We start from the raw sequence: 27,129 nt of genomic DNA, 5'->3' as shown, positions 1-27,129 counted from the left end.
TTTTTATTCTGATGAGTTTGTTTCTAAATGAGACATTGTTTTTCAATTAAAAAAAAAAGAATGGCAAATGAGCATGAAAATTTCAAAATGTTCTGAAACTATTCTTTTCCAAAATCTTTCTCAAGTTGAAAAACAAAAGTTGAAATGGACCCTTTCCCACCAGTGGTTTCGGGTTTGGATGAATCGGCATTTTCAGATAAACTATTTCAAATATTTAAAGGAACACAGCCTTGTGTTAGAAATTCTTTACCTACTATTGTTGCAAGTAATACTTGGGTTACTATAAGTGAAAGACGGGGTCCTGGGCAGGGCCAGCAATATGTCTCTTAGTTTGTGCATTTGATAGCCCCCTTGAGTATATTCATTTTTTTCATTTACTTGTGGCACCTTAGAGACTAACGCATTTATTTGAGCATAAGCTTTCATGAGCTACAGCTCACTTCATGCATGCAGTGGAAAATACAGTGGGGAGATTTTATATACACAAAACATGGAACAATGGGTATTGCCATACACACTGTAATGAGAGTGATCAAGTAAGGTGAGCTATTACCAGCAGGAGAGGGGGGGAAAAAAACAAAAACAAACCTTTTGTAGTGATAATTCAGGTGGGCCATTTCCAGCAGTTGACAAGAACATGTGAGAAACGGGGGGCGGGGGAGAGGGGGAATAAGCATGGGGAAATAGTTTTACTTTGTGTAATGACACATCCACTCCCAGTCTTTATTCAAGCCTAATGTAATGGTGTCCAGTTTGCAAATTAATTCCAATTCAGCAGTCTCTCATTGGAGTCTGTTTTTGAATTTTTTTTTTTTTTTGAAGAATTGCCACTTTTAGGAGTGTAATCGAGTGACCAGAGAGATTGAAGTGTTCTCCGACTGGTTTTTGAATGTTATAATTCCTGATGTCTGATTTGTGTCCATTTATTCTTTGCGTAGAGACTGTCCAGTTTGGCCAATATACATGACAGAGGGGCATTGCTGGCACATGATGGCATATATCACATTCGACCTAGCTACTGCCTCTCAGGAAGGTGGATTACCTATGTCAATGGGAGAACTCCCGTTGCTGTAGGGAGTCTACACTGAAGTGCTACAGCATTTAAAATATAGACAAGCCCTATAAATGGGGACCTATGTTTTAGTTTGTGGAAAATTTAACTCTTCACTTAGATGAGAGAGAAACTGCATCTGTATCTAAGGAAATAAGCCTTAAGAGAAAATGAACACTAGCATTTCTGAGATTGTCATGCAGTGAGCTGTTACTATACAGGGACCTGAAAGTATGGGAGGTATTACTATAGGATTTTATTCTCTCCCTTTCCCCCCCAACCTTGGGGTACAAAAGTGTGCTCACTTCCAGAGACCAGAGGTCCAGAACATAAAGTGGCAGTAGGATACCTAAGCTGGCTGGCTACTATCTTTTTTTTTTTTTTTTTTTAGAGTTTAATTGAAAGAGAGCAAGTAGTACTGACTGCATTCATGTGACTGATATAATTGAAGGTTTGAAACAGTTGTCGAGCTCCACTGAAATTTTAACTGTGACTTGCTACTTCAGCTTATTAGAAACTAATGATGGATTTCACCATTTGTCAGCATAAACCTTTTACAACCATGTATAGTACCTTTTTGCCTAAATCTCTATGGAAACTAAATAAACATTCTTTAGAAAAAGAGAGTGAGTGAAACTTCAGAGTATGAAACCAAAATTATTTCCTTGTTAATGATTAAGGAATGCTGTCTGTCTTAAATCAACTTTCAGGATAGCTTTATGAGCAAGGAATAATTCAGTAGGCCTTGGCAGATAAAAATGGATCTAGTATGTCAAAAACTCTGAATCTTCTTATTTTAGACTTGCATCCTCAACCCTGTAGTACTGACTCCCTTGCTGGTTGCTGTGAGACCCTGGATAGAGCTATATTCTTTCATTCATAAACAAATATATGAATTTATTTATACGTATATAAGTTCTCTTCCACTGACAAAAACAGACTGCTTTCAGTCTTTGGAGACTATTCAGTTTTTTACTCTACATTTTTAAATCACTGTTTTTCTACACAAATGTCTTTCTTTGTCTCGGAAGCTTTTGTGCTAAGCAACTATTTCCACAAATCCTACTGACTGTTCATCCCTTCTTTCTCCTTTTCCAACCCTCCCCTACTCATCAGTCCTTTGTAACCTCCAGGCATTTATCTTTCCCATCCTATGCAGTGAGGAGAAGACTGGGGGAGAGAAAAGCATTTCTGAAAACTTTCCAGACTCCCTATTCACATAATCACTTGCAAGAATTTTTGGGGAAGTGCTGTATCTGTTGCATGTTGGAATAGATAGATGGTGAGACTTGTGTCTGGATATTGTGCCAAAGTATACATATTTTTTTAGAAGTGACTTATCAAAATTTATTAGCACAGTTAGGATTACACTTGCAATTTGCAAGTGATTGGTTTCTTTGTCTTACTAAATAAATGGGGGCCATTTATATACTTACCTGATCGTATCAATCTTTGATGTATTTATACTTGCAACAATGCTGTGAGGTAGGGAAGTACTGTTACCCCTGTTTTACAGATGGGGGAACTGAGGCACAAAGACTAAGACTTGCCCAAGGTTACAACTAGAGGGTACAAAGACTGAAGAGATTCCCATTGGAATTGCTGGATACATTCCTGATTGGACAGTGCTAGACTAGAGAAGAGGTGCCCAAAGGTAGTGTCTTCATGTGTGTGTCATCTTTTAGGGAGCCCCTGTTCCTAGGGTTGCCAGCTCTCCAGGATTGTCCTGGAGTCTCCAAGAATTAGATTAATCTTTAATTTAAAGATTGGCATGTGATGAAACCTCCAGGAATACATCCAACCAAAATTGGCAATCCTACCTGTTCTGCAGATGTTAGAAGGTATGTGTGAAACTCTGTTTAACCTCAAGTGTTTTGTACTATGCGCGCACACACCCTCCTTTCTTGATCACTGTGGGTAACACCTATCATCTGTAGTGTGGGAGTCCTCTTCGATTCAGAGTAGCAGCCGTGTTGGTCTGTATTCGCAAAAAGAAAGAGTACTTGTGGCACCTCAGAGACTAACAAATTTATTTGAGCATAAGCTTTCGTGAGAAGTGAGCTGTAGCTCAGGAAAGCTTATGCTCAAATAAATTTGTTAGTCTCTGAGGTGCCGCAAGTACTCGTTTTCTCTTCGATTCAGCCCTTTCTGTAGTCTCACATCCAGGCTGTATCTAAATCTTGCTGATTCTTTAAGCATAATTGTCACACTTCAGGGTAATTGCACCTGCATTTCCCCTCTGTGGTTCAACAAAGGCACCCTGCTCCAGGCTCCTCAGCCATCTCCTCTCTTGGGCGGAGAGCCTCATTTCTCTCCCTCTTGATTAGAGTATTTCCAGACTGCACAAATTCCTGACTATGCTGTGGTAGCCACAGCAGAAGACAAACTGCCTAAACAGGCCTGCTTTGCTTCTCTCTGTGGACAGTACACAATGTAATTGCCACAGTTAAGTTACCACACAGCTCTTTCTAACCAAGAACATTTTATTCTTAAAGTACAAGCATTACAGAAAGAACACATTAAACACCAAACTGAACATAGACATATGCTATTAAGCTTACCAGAGACCATCCCCTCCTTCCATCAAGAGTTCTGGTTGGAGATAATTCAAACCCCATACAGGTTGCTTTTTTTGTTTTTTTGTTTTTTTTTTTTTCCTCCCCCCTGTGATCACAAGTTCATCACCACTTCAGCTCAGAACAAGCACCCAAATCTTATGGGGCCTCAGTAGGTCAAAGACCTTCCAACCCCTCTTGTATCAGAGGTCCTGTCCATTTGCTGTATTGGTGATCATTTGGTCAGTTTAAGCTCAGGCTATTTAACCAAAAATCCTTTCTTCGTTTGATCCCTGGAGAATCCAGTTTGAACCAGCATATTTTGAGTCTTCCTCTGGGTAGTGATAACTCTCTCTGGAGGTGTTAAAGCATGAATTAGTTTGCTTAAACCCCTTTCCTCCCTCCCCCCCCCGCACTGTTCTTAATTCCTGCAGGGCTTTGTTCCCTCTCCTTTATGAAAACACATACAGTCCCTCAGCAATACAATGAACTCCTGACAATTTATACTTAATTTAATAAGATTTAATGTTAATTTAGTAAGGTTGTCCAGGATATTGTCTTATCTGTCATAACTTCTTTAAGGTATGGCCTTTCCTATCATCCACACTGCTAAAGCTTTTGTCGAGGCTTTCCTCATAGTGTCTTGATTACCGCAACTCTTCTTTGGTCTTGACAAATTCTATCTTGCCCAACTAATATCATTCAAAATACTGCTGCAGGGATTGTTTTCCTAGCTCATTGCTTTGACCATGTCACTCATTTGCATTCCTTCACTGGCTCCCCTTTCTTTGTCGCATCAAATATAATGTACTTGTCTTCACTTTCAAGGCCCGTTCCCACCTTACCTATCATCTCTTGTTGAAATCTCTATAGTAAATTTCCATTTCTAGCCAATAATGCCAGCTTTCATTGCCCCCCTGTTAAATTTTCACAGGCACCTTCATGCTTTCTTCCATGCTGACCTTCAGCCTTAGGAGGAGCCTAGGTGTTTAGTCCCAGGTGACAGGACTACCTGACCTACTAGTGTCACAGCTACATCCCAGGTTTCAGAGTAGCAGCCGTGTTAGTCTGTATTCACAAAAAGAAAAGGAGTACTCTAAGGTGCCACAAATACTCCTTTTCTTTTAGCTACATCCCAGAATGCCTCTTGGGAAGGGGAGAGATTAGTATCTTCCAAGTGTTGTTGTTTCTTCCTAATGGCCCATCAAAGCTGATAATGGCCTGTTGTTTAGTGGGTGTCTTCCAAATACACACACAGTTGTAATTGTCACAGTGTCAATATTCCTAACCTTAGATACAGAAATTATACATGCATACAAATTGGAGAATCACAGTAAGTAAATTATAACCTTTCCCATGATACCTTTCAAGACCCATCTTGCATAATATGTGTCTTAGGGCCATATTCATATCATAAAAATATTTCTATGAAGACTATGGAATGTCACTATTTTTCATCCTTCCTTTTTACTAAGTAGCTGAACAGTTTTTTGTTTGTTTTTGTCTTTATCAAAAAGACATTTGGATGGAAGTGAAGTCTTGTAACCTTTCATCCTGAAAAGTGAAAGTTAGGAGTCTAAAAATAGAGGTTGGTAACAGACAGTTATGCAAACTTACCTTGTTGGCTACAATGATTATCAGCAAAACCCAGAGGATTCAGTTGTTAATACTGTGCCCCCCTTCACTACTTTCTCCAACTGAATCCTCTGTCCACTGCTACAGAGCAGGAAGTGCTGTGTGCCAATGACCCTGAGGGGTAGTCTACACTAATGGGTTACAATGCTACAACTGCATTGTCTGGTGAAGAGACGCTATGCCAAGGGGAAAGCACTCTCCTGTTGGCATACAATTGCTTAATTTCTCATTTTGTCTGTATGAAATCTTAGTTTGCACTAACTTTGCCAATGCTTTTTATGTAGCCTGTTGTAAAACTAGGCAAATATCTAGATGAGTTGATGTATCCCCTGGAAGACCTCTGCGTACCCCCAGGGGTACATGAACCACTGGTGTAGACAAGCCCTAAGTGTGAACATGCCAGCTTGTGAGGAGATGGAATGTAATTGTGGGATACTGCGTCGGTGGCATAATCCTACACTTCGGAATTGACCCTGACAATGGGAATCTTGGTACACTCTAATATGAAAATTAATATCCTGCTAGCACTGCCTCTTTTTCAAGACTCTCTAACATATCTCCCAGACTAAAAAGGGTAGTCCCAAATAGATTAAAACTGCATTAAAAGTGTAGAGCTAATGATGTATGCCAAAATTCATTGTGATCACTTAGTATCTCATATCCCCTTCATCTCCGGGGTGAAGGTATAATAGTCTCATTGTCTTTATAGTTCGTAGCATACTTCTGATGCTATGTTTTTGTGTTTTAATTCAGCATTGAACCTTTCTGCATTCACAGTATGCTCTTCTAGAGTTTGACCTGGATATACAAGAAGAATTTCCCAAATATGATGAAATTATTTACTCATGAGCTAAAGAATAATGTGCTATACATGCTTGGTTCAGGATGTGACATCTACACGTTAATCATGAACTTGAAATGAATGACTCATGCTTTATGCAGGTTTATAGGGGAAGCTGTCTTGCCATTGCATAGCAAGACAGCAGGGGAATTTTTAAACAGTGATGCCAGACTTTGCCAGATGTCCATTCTCTTCTTCGTCTAGCTCTCTTTCTAACTGATTTGTGTAGCCTCAGTAACGACACGGACATTTCAGAATGTATAGAGATAAGGTCTGTCCCAAAGATCTTACCATCTTGGGGCCTGATCCTGCAAGCACTTAATCAATTTCTGATCATGTTGTTGTTTAGTGGGGGGTGTGTGTGTGTGTGTGTGTGTGTGTGTTTTATTCTAAAACATGCTGAATCTCCTCATTCTTATCTCGAAGGTGCCCTGCATATTGCTTTTCCACCTCCATCTCTATACTAACTTCTTACTATGGTACTGTTTGTGAGCTGTGCTCTACCACCTGCTCTTGCCTTACTGATCCCTATCCCTTTTCTTGATTCGTGCCTACCTACCTGTTTTCATGCTGCCTAATGGTGGAAAGAATATTCCAGGCAAGCAACCTTGCTTTCAAAGTCCTTCCTAAAAACTCATTATTTCTGCTAAGTCTTTTCCCCCCCCCCTTGTCTGCCATATAGCTCAGTGGTTTGAGCATTGGCCTGCTAAACCCAGGGTTGTGAGTTCAATCCTTGAGGGGGCCATTTAGGGATCGGGGCAAAAATTGGGGATTGGCCCTGCTTTGAGCAGGGGGTTGGACTAGATGATCTCCTGAGGTCCCTTCCAACTCTGATATTCTATGATTCTATATATGTGCATGCATATATAAAAATAACTATAGCATATTAAATATATATCCTGGAACTTTAAGATACATGTGCAATGACTTTTGTAAACCCATTTTTCTTTTCTTGCATTGTCTAACTTAGCTTGAAATCTTCAGTGCAGGGACCATGGGTGAAACCCTGATCCCATTAAAGTCAATTGCAAAACTTTCACTGACTTCAGTGGGGCCAGGATATTACCCCTCTATGTCTAAGTTCCATGCACACTTTTTTAAATTTGTGAATTACATCTCATATCAACTTTTTGAAAGGCAAGATATTTTCGGCTTTTTAACGTAACTTGATTTTGATGCATTACAAACATGGTGTTATGTATAAAACCTACATCTTCACATGCAGAGTGCAACTTTCAAACTTGTGTTCAATATATTTTAAATCTATTCTTCAAGAATGGTTTTACAGTGACACATTGGTTATCTCTTCCCATTCCTTCCTTTTTTTTTACTTCCCCTTCCTCAAAGGGACCATACCTGTGTCTGAACTGTGCTTTAGCTAGACCAACTGGACAAGTTCTTCTTTTCCTGTCTACATTTTCATTACCTTCTTCTTACCCAAGAACACAGCATGTGCCAAACAGTGGTACCAGGAAATGTAAAAGGCTGAAAATGATGACGATTTAATCAGCTTAACCTTACTGCTCCTATTATGTTACTGTGCAAACAGTATGCACAAGAGCAGTGCTATAGATAGGATTATCCCTAGAGAATTCCGACATATAGAGGGAGCTGGAAAATGTAGGATACTTAGGACTTCCTGCCAAATCAGACACCCAGATTGAAAAATTAAAAATACATGTACTTGAAACAAAAATTTGTTTAAAAAACTGCTCATTATCAGTGTGCAATCTGACATCTAATATAAATACAAATGATCATGTATCAAGTAAAGGAATGCTTTTTGAATATTGATTCTTCACAAGCCTAAATTAATGAAAATAGCATGCTATATTAGTATATTATGGCTATTAATTCCTGTAGTAGCTGCTGTAATTAAAAATTGGATGTACTTGTGCTGGGTGGGTGAGTGGGTAGGGGAGGGAATAAAATGAAAAGTCAGAGCTCTGTTAATTTAGAAGTTCACTAAAGTCTAAATAACAAAGAATATGGGGAGAATAACAAAGATTGGCTCCTTTTTGAGAGAGCCCTGAAGTTGGTAGTCAGATGAAGAACTGACTGTAATAGTCTCCTAACTGATCTTAACTACTACCCTGGGTTTTGGGGGTATATGTCAGATAACTGTGTGCCCAAGTCATCCAGGGCTGCTCAATTTGCAGCTGTGCTTAAAAGAGCAAATACAATGTTAGGATATATAAGTAAAGGGATGGAGAACAATATAAAAAGTATAATGCCCATTTGGACTTGGCAAGCCAGTCAGTTGACTGCTTAATATATATATATAGCATAGTCAAATATTTTCATATATTCCAGCAAGAGTATCTGGGGCCTGATTTAGGCCACAGCCTACCTTTTTGGTTGCATCCTGGTGTCATCTGTTAGCACACCTACTTAAATGTCTTGATCACTCCCTTTTTACTAAAAAGAAAAGGAGTACTTGTGGCACCTTAGAGACTAACAAATTTTTGTCATTATGCAAGGCACTGAATTTAGCTGTATAGCGTGGAAATCTGTCAACTTCATGAAAAAATTTGTTAGTCTCTAAGGTGCCACAAGTACTCCTTTTCTTTTTGCGAATACAGACTAACATGGCTGCTACTCTGAAACTTCCCTTTTTACTATATGATAATGCCACCTATTGGGAAAAAGGTGGACTAATTGAAAGTTCTTGATTGGCTAGAATCTTCAGGAAAAACGTGTATATCTTTATTTGTATACCAGACCATCAATGTATGTGACAGTTTACAAAGCATATTAATCAAGTTAAAAGACCTGGTCCTTGCCCCAAAGAGTTTACAATCTAAACTGACTAGACAAACATATAGAAATTAACTCAGAAGGGAGTAGGGGTTAGCAAGGAAAGTTCAATCATTAAACCTCCTTTCCTGACACAAAGGTAAAAGATGCGAAGCCAATAAGCTTCTTCCAGAGTTGGCCTGATGCCTACTTAGCATAAGTGGTATTTTAAAAATATATATATTTTTATATTATAGTTGCTGTTTTTTATTTTTGTTTAATTTCTTTTTTATTTTGTAACTGTTCAGTCTTGAATAACATTTCTCACTTAAATGCTAACCAAACAATGCACAAAAAAAAGTTTGTAACAATAATCCTTTTTATTTTTAGAACTTCATTTAATTGTTTCACATTTTTCTGAATTAAAATAACTCAGTTAAGTAGCTTGTTTTTTGTAATCGGGCATAAGTAACTATGTAAGAATAAGCTTGTGGGAGACCATAAAATCTTGCTGTTTTTTTTACTGTTGTAATAAATTAGTATTTTAAAATATATGACCATTTTGGACATTATTTGATAATATGACCGGTCAGTTGACCAATTATTTTTGGTCTGGTCAAATGCCCAACGCTGTATTTTCTTGTATAATCACTTGCATCTCCGATTACATCACAAAGCAATAAAGAAGCCACTACAGAGACTGAAATATCTGTTCCATGTGCTAGGTGAGGCCTGCAGTGGTCTGGAAGTGAGCAGCTTCTTTCTGCTCCAAGCCAATATCTTCAGCTTCCTTCATTGTGGACTCAAACGTCTAGTTTCCTAGACAGCTTATACAGATTGCTGCTCTTAACTTTAAGAAAGATGACCATTGATCTATCCTAAGGCTACTTTCATAGGTTTTGGTTCAAAATAGTGTGTGAACTACCTCACACACACAGTTTTACTTTTCTGTAATTCCCTCTCTCTTCTCCATGTCCAACTTAAAAAAAGTCCCCTCCCTTTCTCTTGCCACCCTTGACTCTTCCTATATAGATTCTGCTATCAAGAGCATCCTTCCTTTAGCTGTCTGAGTTGCTCTCTTTTGCTGACTCACATATTTGTGTAAAGCTAATCTTAACACTTTTTCTATGCTGTCTTCTTTCCCTTTCTCCATCTTATGATTGCTTTAATTTATTCATCAGTGTCATTTTACACTGTTGCTTTCAGTTACTTAAACCGCGTGCTGCCTTTTATCATTATACAGTTTGTATGCAGGATTCTTTACAAAATAAAGTTCTCTACAACTCAGAATTTCAATTTTATATGTATTTGTGATGTAGTCTGTGTTCTTATGTGGCTTTGCTATTTGAAGTGTTTTAGTGGTAGAAAGTATTTGGGAATACAAAGTGAGCACACAAGATTCTTTACTAGTCTTGCTGTCTGAATTGGTGCAGATGCATATTTGAAACCTAGTCTCTTCCTTGAGAAATGTAATTGTCTTCCTATTCCAAGCAAATTTGTATATAAGATGGTAAATACTCTTGATATAATTGTATTAATTTCATTAAGGGGTAAATTCAGAGGATGCTGGGACTGGGTGGGGGAAGAAGATGCACGTAAAATGTCTGTTCTATTCTGTTTTTGTTTCTTTTCATAAAGGGTGTGATGTGTAGTACAGGTTGGCTGTGACTCCTGAAGGGGTTCCTTCAGCCCTCTTGCTTTATGTCTTAATACTACTGCTAGGACTTTGCCCCGCTAAGTTTCCCCCCCCCCCCCATTTTTGTTGTTGATGGGAGGGAGTGCTTCCTTGAAATGAAGCCATTGGTATGTAGCTGAGCCTGCGAAAGCTTGTAACATTTAAAGAGGGCTGGTATACTTTTGTAAGATGGAGACAGGGAACTGTACAAACCTAAGGGCTGTCTTTTGTGTTGGGATAGCTTGGTAAGATATATGTCTGAAGGGAGTGTGGCCAGATGCTTCTCTGGCTATGGTATGTGCTCAGTAAGAGCTCTGGAAATTAAACTGGCATCCTTAAAGAATTGTTGCTTAACTGGGCCTCCTGTGAATTTTTTGCGGCTCAGACCCGGGTCCTGCCACAAATGGTAATTATGATATACTTCTCTGTAAGCTCAGTTTGAGTTGTGTTGTACCTTGCTGACTCAGAGGGAACCTTTACTGCCACAGTAGATTGCAGTCCTTTGTTTCAATGCAAGCTGCAAAGCTTTATTTCATTACTGTGTACAATAGATATTAAAACGCCTGTAAGAAACTATAACTGTTGGGGGAAAAACAAACAGTGACACATGATCAGGAAAAGGTTGATAATTGTTTCCGGAGAATTAGTTGCTTTTGAGATTTGAATACTGATTATAGTAACAAGGGAACTTAATCTTCTTGGTGGATTAACCAGCTACTGAAGTCTGTCATTTTAATATGTTCCTGTTGCTGCAAATGAAATAAATCCCTGTTCATGCTCCCCCATTATGAGTTCTATGTAATAAGGTTATTTTAAATATGCTTTTCATCCAAAGTCTTAACATCTCAAATACAGAAGAGAAATTCCACAAGTAACCATAATAGTTCGGTTATAAAAGAATTGCATTTAGTTAATACTGTCACTTGCCGAGATACAGACTGTGAGGATGTGTACTTGCTTGTATTCTGTGCTTCTATAGAGAGCTTGCTCAGACACACCCAAGAAAATGGAAATGGTTGTATTTCTATTTTACCATGGTAGTTGGCTTGTCTTCTCCCCCCTCCCCACCCAAGCCCAGAAATTAGAAAGGGCTGTAGTTAGCAATGAAATAAGTAGAAGTCAACGTCCCTTCTTTAGGGGCCCTTGTCAGCACTCCTTAGTCAAGGTAAACTCCCACTGACTTCCGTGCTTTTGGAAATAGCTTTTTCTTAATCTGAAGTATTTGCATTGTGCTAATAGTTTACTAGGTACATTACAGAATTAAAGGGTCCAATTGGAAATAGTTTAGTCTAAATAGTGTACAGATGAGGGAAAATGGGAGGTAACAAAGAATGCAGATATTTAGTGAGGTTAAATATGCATATTACTTCCACAACTTTTTTTTTTTTTTTTTACACTATTTGAGTTTCTGCAATTGTGGTTTTCATTAGCTAACCCACCTCACTCAGGATGAGGAGAGGCAGCTAGTTTTGTAGTCTTTTTGGAGGAAGTACCCTTTTTCAATAGAAGGTCAAGAAGGCGAAGGTCAAAAGTGTAGCTAATCAGGTCAAGGATGTTTTTAAAAATACCTTCAGGACATAAGAATGCTTGCCAGTTTTAAGCTCCTATGAAAAGTAATTATTTTTTTTAACAAAACCTAGGACTAAAAACATTTGTCCCTTTTTAAAAAAAAAAAAAAAAAAAAAGCACATGATGGAAGGCTTTTAAAGCCAGTATTTTGCCTGTAGTGCCTGCAACCCAAGCATTGCATTATTGTGTGACTGAATGACTACTGCAAAGTGAAATTAACTAGAGACAAGTGACTAACTGACCTACTTTTGTTACCAAGATAAGAAATGCAAAACTAAATAGCATAAAGAATGAAAAGTAAATTTAAAAATAACTGGAAAGAATCCTATCTAGTCTCTGCACTTATTATCAGAACTTGCACATTTTTGATTGTAAACATAAGCAATTTTTCTGTTGTAGTTTGATGCAGGTGACTGCAAAATATCACTCCTGCTTGATGGGAATTATAGGTATTCATATATTATTTTGGATACTTTGCTAGGGTCAAACAATATTCAAAAACAAAATGTCAATTATACTTGTGAAGCATTCTCATACATCTGCTTTAAGGTGGTCTTTATTTACATGATCACATACTGTACTGGTTTTTCCTAGAACCCTAGTTTTGGGCTGGTGTATGTATTATTTTTCAAAGCTCTGATACTTTTGAGCCTCCCCTTTTTAAAAGGTTTCAGAGTAGCAGCCGTGTTAGTCTGTCTTTAAAAGTGATTTGCTATTTTTATTACAGTACCCCCAAAATGTTTTCAACATTAGCACAACTTGAATTTCTTTATACTCTATTTTCATCTTTAAAACAACTCTACTGTGGGCAGAAGAGAGAGCTTGGAAAATGAATCTTGTAGAAAGTAAAGAACCCATGAAGGAGGCTAATAGTTCACAACCTCAGCTGTATATATTGCTGCTGGTGATAACTAAAGTGTTAGATTAGGTTTATAATTTAAATAATTTTTAATGGTGTCCAGGCTGAAGCAAGCAGGGGCAAAAGAGCAACATATATATAGATTACAAAACCTACACTTAAGATCCAGTTTAAAAGTGGCGTATTAAATTTTGCTGCAGGCATTCATTTTACTCTTTCATAGGCAATAAAAAGGGCAATACTTCTAATGCATCCTGGTTCACCTGTAGTTCTCCAGTCATGCACAACATCTTTAAAGAAGGAGCTGAAACAGACTGAAATTGAAAAATAGACTATGCAAATGCATCCGATGAAGTGAGCTGTAGTCCATGAAAGCTTATTCTCGAATAAATTTGTTAGTCTCTAAGGTGCCACAAGTACTCCTTTTCTTTTTTGCGAATACAGACTAACACAGCTGTTACTCTGAAACCTGAAAAATAGACTGTTCCTTTTGTGGGCTTTCAAGGGAAATAGCAGGTTCCAATGACCTTAATAGTCAATTCGATCTTGTTTTATCTAAGCAAACAAGTTTTTTAACAAACAGCTTATTGATGAAGTTTTTGGAAAACAAATGATTATTTACAGTAATTGCCATTTCTTTAATAACTGGAATGTTAACAGTAAATATGACATCAGTTGAGTTTAAGTCTTTTTATTTCTCATCAATATTTGCTATAGGTTATTGGTAATTTCTTCTTTACAAAGTTCTATTTTTATTATAGACTCCATAGAATCATACAAACGTAGGACTGGCTTCAAGAAGTCACCTAGTCCAGCCCACTGTACTGTGGCAGGACCAAGTAAACTTGGACATACACCTATCAGAGATGGATCTGATCTGGCTTTAAAAATCTCCAGTCATGGGGATTTCATTCTCCCTTGGAAGCCTTTTCAGAGCTTAACTATCCTTATTGTTAAATCTTTTCCCCTCATATCTAACCTAAATCTCCCTTGCTGCAGATTGAGCTCACTTCTTCTTGTCTTACCTTCAGCAGACATCGAGAACAATAGATCACAGTCCTCTTTATAACAGCTCTTAACATCTTTGAAGACTCTTTTCTGGTCCCCCACCCTCAGGCATTTTCTCTCAAGACAAAACGTGCCTAGTTGTTTAACCTTTCCTCATAGGTCAGGTTTCCTGAACCATTTATCATTTTTGTTGTTCTCCTCTGCACTTTCTCCAATTTATCCCCATGTTTCCTAAAGTATGGATCCAGAACTGGTCACCATACTTCAGCTCAGGCTTCACCAGCGCTAAATAGAGTGGGACAATTACCTCCTGTGTCTTACATACAGCATTCCTGCTAAAACACCCTAGCATATTAACCTTTTTAGCTGCTGCATCACATTGTTGATTCATAGTCAATTTGTGACCCACTATAAACACCCTTCCCTAATCCTTTTCAGCAGCACTACTGCCTAGCCAGTTTTCCCCAGTTTGCAGTTGTGAATTTGATCTTTTCTAAGTGAAGTACTTTGCACTTGTCTTTATTGAAGTTCATCTTTTTGAATTCAGACCATTTCTTCCATTTGTCAGTCATTTTGAATTCTGATCCTGTACTCCAAAGTGCTTGCAGTCCCTCCCAAATTGCTGTTATCTGCAGATTTTAAGCGTACTCTTCTCAATTATTCAAGTTGTCAATGAAAGTATTGAATAATACTGTACCCAGGACTGACCCCTGCAGGATCCCAGTAGATAACTCCTCCCAGTTTGACAGCAAACCATTGAAAACTATTCTGAGTATGATCCTTCAATCAGTTGTTCACCCAACTTATAGTAATTTTATCTAGATCTCATTTCCCTAGTTTGCGTATGAGACTGTCAAGTGGGATTGTGTCAAAAGCCTTAGTAAAATAAGATAGATCACATCTACTGCTTCCCACCATCCAGTAGGTCAGTGACACAATCAGAGAAAGAAATTACATTGGTTTGGCATGATCTGTTCTTGACAAATCCATGGTGACTATTCCTTATAACTCTATTATCCTCTAGGTACTTACAAATTCATTGTTTTAATAATTTGTTTCAGTATCTTTCCAGGTATCGAAGTTAGGTTGACTGGTCTATAATTCCCAGATCCTCTTTGTTCCCCTCTTTAAAGATAAGTACTATGTTTGCCCTTCTCCAATCTTCTGGAACCTCACTTGTCTCCCACGAGTTCTCAAAGATAATTACTAACAGTTTCGAGATGGTTTCAGCTAGCTCTTCTTTGAGCGATGGTCCCTATTGTATTCCACTGAGGGTTATGCACTGTGTCCGAAGAGTTTCAAAGTAGTAACGTCTGTCAGTCTGCTTATGCATCCTTGCTCTGCCTCAGGGTTTCGCCCAAGGCGATAAAGAGTGGGGCAGACCAACCATATCTTCAGTTCCTTCTCACGGCTGCATAGTCCAAGTCGGGGCTTCTGTTATCCTTTTGTCCTTTGGTGACACGTTTTCCAAACTTTCCAGAAAAACTATTTTTATTTTTGTTTATAGTCAGGATTCTTGCTGTTTTTATAGTAGCTTTCTTGTTTTTAGAAATATTGTAGGTTTAAAATCTGGGGACGCAGCTTCAGCATTTTCCCGCCAAACAATCCGATATCTTCTCCCCAGTACCCGAGTCTGGTCACTGGATTATGCTGAAGAGGCCGGGATTCAAAGTCTGCACTTCCTGCTGTCGCTTGTTTTCCCTCAGCAATGAGCACCTGTATTGTCTGTATTGTTTTGGGGGGAAGCCCGTACAATGTCCAGATGCAGGATCTGCCTCTCCTTCCCTGCTTGTACACAGGAAGGAAGAGTCTTCCATCTTAAGAAGCACCTCATTGAGGTCACCATGGGGCCGCAGTTGAATCCTGGCCAGGGAACTCTTTCAGTGTGCTGAAACGGTATGCCTCTGGAAATGGTGCATTGCATGGCATATCCTTTTGTCAGCAGCCTACCTGCCAGGAACCCAGAATGTGCTTGTCAATGCTCTCAGCAGGAACTTAGCAACCGGCCATGAATGCGGGTTGCACAGCAGGGTAGTTGTGGACATTTTTCGTTGCTAGGGAACTCAGTTCAGGGACCTCAGCTACTGCCAGGCTCCACGATGTACCCCTTGCAGACATATGTAAAGGGGATGTGGAGTTCGGTACATGCTTTTTCCTTCTCATTTAGGTAGTGTGTGTTTTTGCAACAGATGCCTCGTTTTGCACAGCGGTCCTCCACTGCACCCTTGCACGCTCCTCCTAGCCAGGTATTGCTTGTTAATCACCCTTAGTGGAAATCAATAGGGACCATCATTTGAAGAAGGGGAGGTTAATTTAACCCGTTCTTTCCCTCTTTTTGGCTTGCATTCCTTCTTCCTTTAATATTACGTGTGTTGAGTAACTGGTTACTATTAACCTGTTTAGCGAAGACTGAAACAAAATAGGCATTAAATGTCTCCACTCTTTTACGGAAATGTGAAAACCTTATTAGGACTGGGGACCCTAATCTTTTAAGAACTGTACAAAGACACTGTTCTTGCCCTGAAGTGTTGGCATTGAACAGTAGGAGACAGTTGTGTTCTAGTATGATTGTGTGAAACTGCGCCAAGTTTGGCATGTTGGAATTGACAAAAGGCCTGTGTTTCTGGAGCAGAAGAGTGGAGTCTGTTTGGGTAAGGGGTGACAAGGCATTTGAGTTATGGCTGATTTGGTGGTTTTCCTACACTCTTTATGAATGCATTAGTAGGAAATTCAATTTGAGCAGCATTAGCTGTAGACTAACAGCTCTTTGGGTGGAAAGAGTAGGGAAGATTAGTAGGTGTGGATGGAGAGAATACCATACTCCTGCAAATACTAATCAAACTATGAGAGAATTGCTTTAGCTCACATTACTAATTACTGAGGCCCTGACAGCAGAGTTGTAGTTAGGACAGTTTCAGCTTTTGTTCAAGTTAACAGTCTAATGGAGAAGCCACACCATTTTCCTTGGAGTTTGTTCCAATGGTTAATCACTGTGACTGTTAAAAATTTGGGCCTCATTTCTAATTTTGAATTTGTCTGCCTTCAGTTTCCAGCTATTGTATACAAGTCCTAGGATTTATATTAACAAATTTTGCAGACTTATTTCTTACAATGCTGCTTAACAATTTTGTGCATTATACTTATTAGGCATTATCTTCAGTACTGATGTGGTACTGGCAGGCTGTTTTTAAAAAGTCTCTTCCGAAAGACATTGCTCATGGCGTGCGGGTGTGCAGAATACTATATGCGACCAGGGTGTCGGTCCACCCTGAAAATCACTTGCAGGACACTCAAGCCTTTTCGTCTAGACTGTTTTTGAAAGCTTTCATTGGTAGTGGCAGCAGTGAGAGTTATTGCTCAGATAAGGTGCTGTTTGCTCTAGCATTTTAATCCTCATATTGTATAGCCCTATTTTGAGCAGGTTTTGGGCAGTGTGGTGGTTAAAATGCTAGCTGGTCTGTTAGTACTTTCACCATTGCTAGAATCAGCAGATTTTTAACTTTAAGAAAAAAGTCTAGTGTAGGCGCAGCCTTATGTTCTGAAATCACTGTAGAGACCTTTGAAATATAGTCTATTGCAGTAATCTCATATTAATTGTTTTACAAAGAACTTTATCAATTTCAGTGACTCTAAAAAATTTTTGCTACTCACAAACTAATTAGAGGTTTCAGAGTAGCAGCTGTGTTAGTCTGTATTCACAAAAAGCTCACGAAAGCTTATGCTCAGATAAATTTGTTAGTCTCTAAGGTGCCACAAATACTCCTTTTCTTTTTACAAACTAATTAGTATTTCATCAGTTGATCTATTATAAATCTCAGGGAATGAGGGTTGATAGTCTTTCTGGAATGAGCAATAACTCTGCACTTTTGATTTTGTTAGAGAACTCTTTGTTAGAAGAAGGAAATATGTAGACTGGTTCTTGGTGTCTTGCAAGTACTCACAAAGTATGTTCACCCTATACAGCAAAATTATTTTCTAGAGTGCATGCATGTAATGTTCTTGGCGTGAGAATTGTAATTAAGGTTAGTAGTATTTCTCATGGTAAATTATATGGAAAATCATGGTGAGAGGGAGTGTATGATAAAGTCATCGTAGGATTTCAATAAAAATATCCTTTAGTTCACAGTGAAATTTTTCAAGCCATTACATAATGTAGAAAATGCTGATCTTAGTGCCTCCTAGTTGGCTTCGCTGCAGTTGGGGAAAGTTAGTAGAAGAGAGCTGCTGCTTGCTTGTCTTCGGTGCTGCTTTTCTGCCTCAGCCACTACAAAAACAAAAGCATCCACTTTGCACTGATCCTTTTAAACCAGCTATATAAGTTTTGCCTTCCTCCACCCCTTCCCAAAGCAGAGAAACTGTAGATTGGTGACCCACAACAAATCACTAGCTAAACAAAGTTTTGTTCTATTAGCCTGTCCGGCATCCCAGGTTTTATCTTGACAGTTCCCAAGTTTCTCATTTAAATCAGTTTTTGTCACAGCCACTAAGCATGCAAAATGCCAAATGCCAAGATCTATATCCATATCTGTAAATAAAATATGAAAATTATGGAATCCATGACTACTGTGAAAACAATAACAAAACTGAGTCTGTAATCGCAACCCTCCCCCGCTCCCACATCAAATAAAAGAGTAATCTATAAATTGATCACATCAGGCCAGTTTCAGGAATTTTTAATTAGTTATTCTGATTACTTTGACTGCCTTCTTCAAAACCCTGGAGTTAATCATCTCTTTTGGGTTACTTTTAAGACTTCTGCCAACAGTGTAGGGGAAATAACACTACCCACATTTCAGCTTTAAATTTTGAGTCTTGACTCATTTTCATTCAAAAGTAAATCTTCAGAGGCTTTAAACAGGTAATATAGATTTACAAAGATTGTACTTGTTAATACAAATCCACCAAAATTTTGTGGTGCAGAGAGGCAGCACAGGCCTTTAAGATAATTCTTGGACCACCTGTTCACTACAGTGAATGACCAATCAATGTTTTCTTCCAAAATTAATGCTTCATTAATGTTTTCTTCCAAAATTCAGTAACTCACAATTTGTTTCTTGCCTCGTAATGAGTTAGTGAGGTTCCACTACAACATGAACATTTTTATAAAGGAGAACTCTGGCTCCTGGAGGTTGTTGGTGGATATCTGGTTGAAATTCACAAACCAGCTTGATCTCTGAATTGCTTTCGATGGGTAAGGTGAGTAGAAAGGAGGGAAGATTTAAATCTTCTTACTACAAAAAGAAAAGGAGTACTTGTGGCACCTTAGAGACTAACAAATTTATTTGAGCATAAGCTTTCATGAGCTACAGCTCACTTCATCGGGTGCTCAATAAAATAAATAAATTTTATTTCATTAATTTTTTTTTTGGTTAGTCTCTAAGGTGCCACAATTACTCCTTGTATTCGCAAAAAGACTAAGACGGCTGCTACTCAGAAACTTGTTACTACAGTATCTCTTTAAATATCCTCCTCTCTACGAGAGAATTTCTTCCAAATTAGAAAAACAGCCTTTAAAAGAATGAAAAGAACATACTATAATAATGATGCATAATGCATCTTAATAATGCAAAAAAGTTTTAAAAAGAAACTGAACAGTGTTTACAAATCATTAAGTTTAGTGTTTGCAGGTGACAACTTAAGGTCAAGCTTGAATAATTCTTTTCCCACTCAGCTTTGCTCAATTTTAAATTACCAGCAATTGCATTAAAAATGCCAACTGGATTTTGTTTTCCAATACCATAAATTTAACAAACATTGGATATACTGTACTGGAAACGGTGAACCAAACTCATCAGGGGAGTTGTATTTACAGGAGACAGAGCTTTCTCTGCTACTAGACTATGAATCTGGAATTCATTCATGGACGATAACCACATGACCACGAATTTTAGCACCTTCAGAGAAAGATAGAAAAGAACATTTCTTCTTTACCCTAGACTTCCCCCCCGTTCCTACTGACAGGTAGAAAGAAATCTTGTATGTTTTATAATTTGGAATGGCAATGGATTGTAGGAATCCAGAGAGAAGTGTTATAACACAGGTAAACTGTGGTCTTGTAGTAGTAGTAGTAATAATAATAATAATAGCTACAGAGGCACCTGTAATAAGATTTTCTGTATGTCTTAGAAAATGGCATATCTAATGTCAAGGCTGAATCCCCACTCTGTCACCCCGAGTGCAGAAGGTGGGAGCCTGCAAGGATTCTAAAAATTAATACTTGCTACTCCAGGTTTGTATTAAACTCCCAAGGTTACAGCTTTTCTCTGACCTTGGCTTTATAAACGCTGCCATCACCCAAATGCAAAAAAACCAACCATGGACCCAGGAAGGAGCACTTCAGAATTCCTCCCTGTGGGATACCCTCAAGCCCCCTCACCCCTTCCCCGGGAAGTGCTGAGAAAGTAAAGAAAGGAAATTAGCTGTTGCCACCAGCTAATCAAACAGCATATGTACAAACCTCTTAGGACACCAAAAATCCAATCCTGTTCTTAAAAAAGGTAAATTTTATTAAAAACAAAAAAGGAAGAAAATACATCTGAACTTAGGCTTTTGCTATATTTTTAAAAGAACAATTCCAAAAATCAAGCACCCAAAATAGCTTTCTTGGGGGTTCAGCTTAAAGGTTACAACAAACGAAAGCATCTGGGGTTAGCAAAGAGGAGTCCACAAGCCTTAAAAAAATAAACAGAAATAAACCTAATCGTGTCTTCCTAAACATTCCTAATTTACTTACATATTTGGGTGGTTAAAAGTAGTTCTAGATATGATCTGATGGTTTTCATATCTGGTTGAAACTTTACACAGCATTCCTGCTTATAGCATTGCTGCTCCGTGTCTCCTTCTCTGGAGAACAACAGACAAAGGGAAAGTTTCTTTTCCAATTTTAAAGTTCTACCTTTCCATTGGCTCTTTTGGTCAGGTGCCCACTTCCTTTCCTTTATCCGGGCGACTTTTAACCCTTTACAAGTAAAGCAAGCAGAGAACAGCTACCAAGAGGGATTTTACAACTCACTGGCTGGCTGGGTGCCCATCAAAGAGAGCTTACCCCCCATCGCACTTCATTTATCACATCTAATGTTAAAATACAATAAACAATACTTTGTTCTTATAGCACTTTTATTTATGGATCTCAAAGCACTTCACAAAGGAGATTAGTGTCCTTATTCCCATTTTACAGATGAGAAAATGGAGACAAAGGAAGACAGTAACTTGTCCAAAGTTGCTGAGTTGTGAGTAGAACCCAGGTTTCCTGAGTCTCAATCCAATGCACTATCCATTAGACCATGCTGCTTAGTTTAATGTGAAACATTCCTTCTTTGATTACTTTAAACTTTGATTTTGTATCAACTCTAAATGATCCTAATATGGGAATTTTAATAAATTTTAGCTTTTTGAAAAATATTTTAGTTTTTGAGCTATTGGAGTGTCAAAATTGTTCAAGATGATTAACCAATATATGCTCAGTGTTTTGTGGTGGGTTTTTTTTTTAAAGACCCTTCATATAGAATGTGTACACTAGCAGTAGGTTGTTTGACTCTGCTTGTGCCTTCACATCACCTCTTGGAAGTTTTGAACAATGAGCTCCAACTTACTTCTGTAAAGTGTAGGATATTGCTTGATGCTGTATATTTTTCCTCGCGCTCAATTTTACTGGGTTACCTAATGTAATGGGAATAGTTAAATCCAGGTTGGACCTGATTTTGAATTGTAGAATATTGCCTAGCCTGGCCTGTCAGACTTCCAGATTCCCTGTGCAAATTATTATTACTTCACAACTCCCCTGATGCTAGTGATCACTGTTTTTAACTGGCAACGCAAAAGACCGTGTTGTCTTGATGATTAAACTGAAGACGTCTGAAGTGGGAAGGGAACAAAATTGGAATAAAAAGTTTACAATAGAAAACGGAAGTGCCAAATCTTATTTCCCCACAGTGTTCTGGATGAATGATTCTTTTCTGTGTGTCATGTTCCCTGGGATGATTTAGTACATATAGTATTATTGTGATCCGTTATTATCAGATACATTTTGAAGCTGTAAATGGAGACTTGAATAAAACATGTAACACACATTGCTTTGTTCTTCCATGAAGAGGATTTGTGGAGTTTTTCCTTGTCTCTAAAACCCTGGGAATAAGTGGTTTTCCTTAATCAAATAATTTCACCTCAGTGAGGTAGAAATGGTTTCAAAGGATGTTTTCTAAACTTTAAGAAAGTGTTAGTAAGCATGCATCTTGAGCATCTCACTTGAGGTACAAACTTGCCTTCATACTTATTACTGTACTATGCTGGCTTGTGACAATGACACCTTTTGGAAGGAGCTTGCTTTAAATCATGCAGTTCAGGGTGATATGCCTACCCCCCCAAATGGTAATCTCATTATATTCTTTATGCACCATGTCCCTATTGGATGAGTTGGATTTTATTTCATACTCTGTATCAAAGCATGGCTGGGATGGGTGTTGCGAGGGAGGGTGTTAATTTTTGCTATTACATGATTGAGACTAAAGAGCACCAGTAATTGCCATGGCATTTCCCTATTTTGGACACTTGGATGAGGCATGTTTCAAATGATAAAAATGCGAAAGTGAACAGGACTAGTTTTTACACTAAGCTTGTCTCATTAACTTGAGATTTACTGGGAATCCATGAGGCTTGGATAGAAGTCACAAAACTGAGTTTCATCCAGAACAGTAATTAGTAGTGCTGATTAAGGTGTCAAGGGTTAGTAATTTAAGTCTTTAGAATACTTTAGGATTGATGATGAAAACAACTTTTTACATGTGCATTAGAAATTCCTGAAAAATAAAGTGTTTTGTTTTTTAATGTAAATGCTTCTATTGTTACATTTCAGATTTTCTTATAAGCCTCGATTTTTCTTGCAGCCACTGATCTTCTTCTGGCTTGGAATCCTGTCTGTCTGGGCCTGGTAGAGGGAGTGATTGGGAAAGTTCAGCTTCATACAGGTATGATTTGTTTAAACGTGTTTTATATTGTAATGTGATTGCATAATAAAAAAGAAGCTTTGCAGTGTTCCGTGTACCAATCTGAAATGATCAATCCTCCATATCACTGGTGGGTAGAAAAGAGGATCTGGACCGTGGTGTGTGGTTCTCTTTTCCTGGTCTAGTTTCTTTCTGGGTGGGAAGAATAGTCCTAGTAGAGTTTTTTTCTGTAAATTTTGATGGAGGCAAATTATAGTCCAAGAATTGGGGCTGTATGGAAAAAGATTCTTGTCTAGGTTTTTAAGTTCACTGGCTGTACTGTTGTCTGGTTTGGGTAGCCACATTCAGCACTATGTCAACTAGAGTTGCTATGAGAGCTAAAAATGGTTGTCAGACCTGGAGACCTAGGTTCTTGTTTGAGACCCCTGAGCTACACCACGTGGCCCGCGGGGTTATTTTCTGTGGCCTGCCAGCTCCCTGCAAAGTCTTCCCCCGCCCTCCCCCCCCCAGCATTTACCTAGAGCGGCTCCGGCCCGGTGCGCACCAGGGGCAGGGCAGGTTCCCTCTCTGACCCCGCGCCGCTCCGGGAAGCAGCCAGGACCTGGGGGACAGGGGTCTGTGTGTTGCCCTGGCTGCTTCTCCAGGTACCTCCCCCAAAGCTCCCATTGGCTGCGGTTCCCCATTCCTGGCCAATGGGAGCTTTGGGGGAGATACCTGGAGGAGCGGCTAAAGCAACACATAGACCCCTGTGGGGGGCGCCCCCCCGCAGGTCCCGGCCGCTTTCCGGAGTGGCTGTGGGCGGGGCAGGGCAGGCCTGCAGGGAGTCTGTCCTGCCCCCGGTGCACGCCGGGCTGGACGTGCCCCCCCAAACCCCTCCTGCACCCTGGCCGCCTGCCCTTAGCCCCCTGACCGCCTGCCCTGAGACCACTGATGCACCCTGCATACCTCCTGCACCCGAACCCCTGCTGCACCCTGCACCGCTCCTGCATACCCTGGGGGCGGGGAGGGGGCAGAGTTGGGGTGGGGATTTCTGGGAAGGGGCGGGGCGGGGCCTCATGGAAGGGGTGGAGTGGGGGCGGGGCCAGGGCAGGCTGGGGTGGTCAGTGTTGCGGCCCTCGGGCCAATGTACTAGTCCTCATGGTCATTTTGAGTTTGAGACCCCTGGTGTAGCTGAGTTGACCTTGGCTACAATATGCATTTTTTGTGGGACAGGAGTGGAGAGGGGAAGCTTCAGATTGTAGTACCTCATCTGCAATCAGTTGGAGAAGTGCTTCTCCCAGAATGATTAATGTAATCACTTTATTCTGTCAAAAATGTGTGTAAGAGTTTGATCATAAAAATACATCAGTCCACTAGCACCTATGGTACTCCAGGCATATCTGGATAAATGCTATTCTAGTGTGATTGAGTGAAATGAATAGCATCAGAAAAATTTATGTAACAATTAGGAAATCTGTAAGGTGAAGAAGCTGCTCAGACATCTTAAAATCTGAGCCATATGGAAGGTTTGTGTAGTCAAGCCCTGAGACAGTTGTGGTAGGTAAGGCGTTACTGTTGGTTCATGAATGAGGCTGATGGGATAAAAATTAGGTGGGGGGTATGGGGGGGGGAATTCCCTTTTCCGTATATTTTTCCTGAGTGAGTTCCAAAACTCATTTCTTCTCATGTTCCTCCTTCAAATGCTTGCTTTTGCAAGCCAATGTAGGAGAATTTAGGCAAGCTGGCTCTCATTAGTGGAATGTCTTCCATGGACACAGACTGCCAGCTGTGTGGTACAGTAATACAAAATTCAGATCAGCATTAATTAGGTTCCTGATAATTTTGTTTTTTCCTGCTAGCCTTGTAGTAATAATCCTTGTCATCTCGTTGTCCATCAGAACTTTCCCCAGTGAACCAGTGTGTCATACTCCTGTCAAAATATTATGAAGTGCTGAAATAGATGAAAATAATTCAGTCATCTCCACTGATGACCAGTTGCCGCAAGACTCGCCAATTCCTTTCCCAGTAGGATAGTTTACTTAACTAAGCTGAGCGCTCTTTTTCTAATCGTGGATAATTGCAACTTCTGGTTAAAGTTTCCTGTGCCGTTTCCTTCTTTTGATGGAAAACACAGAACATGACTTTCCTATAAATACCCTGAACCATGAATGAAAACTAGTACCTCACCAACTCCAATTTACAACTACAGCTTGCAAATTCTTGACAGTCTGACAATGAAATGCAGATTATAACTTAAAATGCAAAAACATCACAATGAGCGTGTGTTCTGACTTCACTCTATTCTCTGTTTAGGAGAGTCTCTATGCTGATAGAGGTCTGGATAAAAGTGCATTGTTAAAACTGTGTGGGGAAAGCTTACATAACTTCTGTTTAGATTATTTCTTCTCAGTGCTATTTTTAAATTTTCATGAGTGCTTAACACAGCATTTAAGAGTGATTTTTTGGCAACATGGTCTATGTAGGTAAAGTTACAGAACACTAGGGTGGCTTAAGTGGTAAAATGGATCAGCCTCTTGCTATCTGTCAAAATAATAAATGGATACGCTGCAGTATTAGAGATGCTGAAATATAGCACTGCCAGTGCTGTTATAGGGCAAGAGCACAGGAAATGCTGCTGCCTGCATTGTGGTGATGGATGTACAGCTATGGAGAGCGGGTGAAGAAATCTCTAATCCCTATTTCAGATAAATATTCTAGACTTTTATTTTCCTTTAAAAATTAACTAAATCTTCTTTTAAACTGGGGAAAAATTGATGTGGGGATCAAAATAGTTATCGCTTATTTGTTTGAATTATTTTGAATTGACATTTGGTTTATTAAGGGACAAAATGCTATTTTCATGCTATCATTTCAGGCAGGCTTATTTTTATTTGTGCTTAATGTTTGCATTTATGTGTATCCAAGTGTCAGGGGACTGTTGCCCCCTTACTAACATTCAGTGGGGGTGTTTCAGTTGCTAGCTTCCAGTACTAAAAAGAGGGAAGGGTCGATGGGGAATCAGGACCCTGAGACTGACAGCCCCCGGGAACAATGGGGAGAGGCCAATGCTCCAAGTCAGCCTGAATGACAGGGCGAGCAGGCTAATCAGGGAGTCGGGAGGCTGGGGGGGTCCCGTTCTCTGTGTGAGCTGGATTTGCCTGGGTCAGACAGAATGGGGCCGAGCTAAGGAGAAAGCAGGGGCCCAAGCTAAGCCGGCAGATTCAGAGGGACCAGAAAAGCAGCCCAGAGAGAGCAGACCCTGTCCTGGGAGCAGAGCTGCAGCCCCAAAGCCAGAGGCACAGCCCAGAGAGAGCAGACTTGCCCTGGGAGCAGAGCTGCAGCAACCAGAGGCAGAGGGGTCAAAGAAGCAGGGAGCTGGAGGCAGAGCAGCAGCAGTGCTGAGACAGAGTGGGGAGCTGGGACTGGAGCAGTCCGGAACTGGGTGCGGTGAGCAGCTGGGGAGACCGAGGGGGACCCTGGGCAGCAGGCCCAGCACAGGGAGACGCCTCAGCCAAGAGGCTCTGCAGGCCAGGCTTAGATCATAACCCCGACAGGGCAGGGGCGACACTGGGAAGAAGGGTCCTACCACTTAGACCTTGAGAGCATGTTGCCACCACCAGAGCAAGTGTCCAACCCTCAGCATCCCTGCAGCACAGCCAGGGCCTGAGAAGAAGGCCTGGGACTGACAAGGAACAGACTGTGAGCTGCCCTGACGTTCCAGAGACACTGTTTGTGAAGTTCCCTGCCACAGAGCGGGTTGATGTTTCCTTTAACCTTTCCCATTTTTCCTTATTCTTTTTAAAATTAATTGTTGACTAAATAACTTGCATTTGCTTTAACTTGTATGTAGTGGTCAGTGGGTCAGAGAAGTGTCCAGTGCAGAGAGAGTACCCTGGAGTGGGGACACCCTAGCCCCTGTCCTAGGTGACCACAGCAGGGTGGGGGTTGAGCCCTCCAGGAATCCTGGTCCCAGCCTTATTGGGGTTATGAGGACTCTGCCAGACAGGAGAATGGAAGGGGAGTCCTCAAGGGCAGAGATGCCACTAGGTAAAGGAAGTGGGAGCGAGGACTCGGATCCTTTCGCTAGCCCACTTCACGGAAGAAGCCAGGAAAGTTCCCCACAATAGCGGGACTATTCTCCTACTTACACGTGGAAGTTAGATACATTATAAAATATTGGCTGACAATATGAGAGGGGGATGTCTTTGAGTTGTGTAAGAGATTCAACTGTCAAATATCTGACATGGAGTTTCTGGCCCCCTTAAGGGTCTTACGTTGT

At 39.9% G+C, this 27,129-nt stretch overlaps 1 protein-coding gene across 2 annotated transcripts in view; it reads left to right on the top strand.

The window, feature by feature from the left end:
- INPP5F (inositol polyphosphate-5-phosphatase F) overlaps window positions 1-27,129 on the top strand; it is a 101,085-nt gene that overhangs the window by 6,682 nt on the left and 67,274 nt on the right. For both annotated transcript variants that reach the window (XM_038409560.2, XM_043519217.1), the window contains exon 2: window positions 22,812-22,892. In XM_038409560.2, the coding sequence (XP_038265488.1) occupies window positions 22,812-22,892 (81 nt within the window). The remainder of the gene's footprint in view (window positions 1-22,811; window positions 22,893-27,129) is intronic.

The sequence above is a fragment of the Dermochelys coriacea genome, chromosome 7, assembly GCF_009764565.3.
Source record: "Dermochelys coriacea isolate rDerCor1 chromosome 7, rDerCor1.pri.v4, whole genome shotgun sequence".
Classification (NCBI taxonomy): Eukaryota; Metazoa; Chordata; order Testudines; family Dermochelyidae; genus Dermochelys; species Dermochelys coriacea.
Note: the sequence above shows the minus strand (reverse complement) of the source record. Positions and strands in the feature narration are given on the sequence as shown.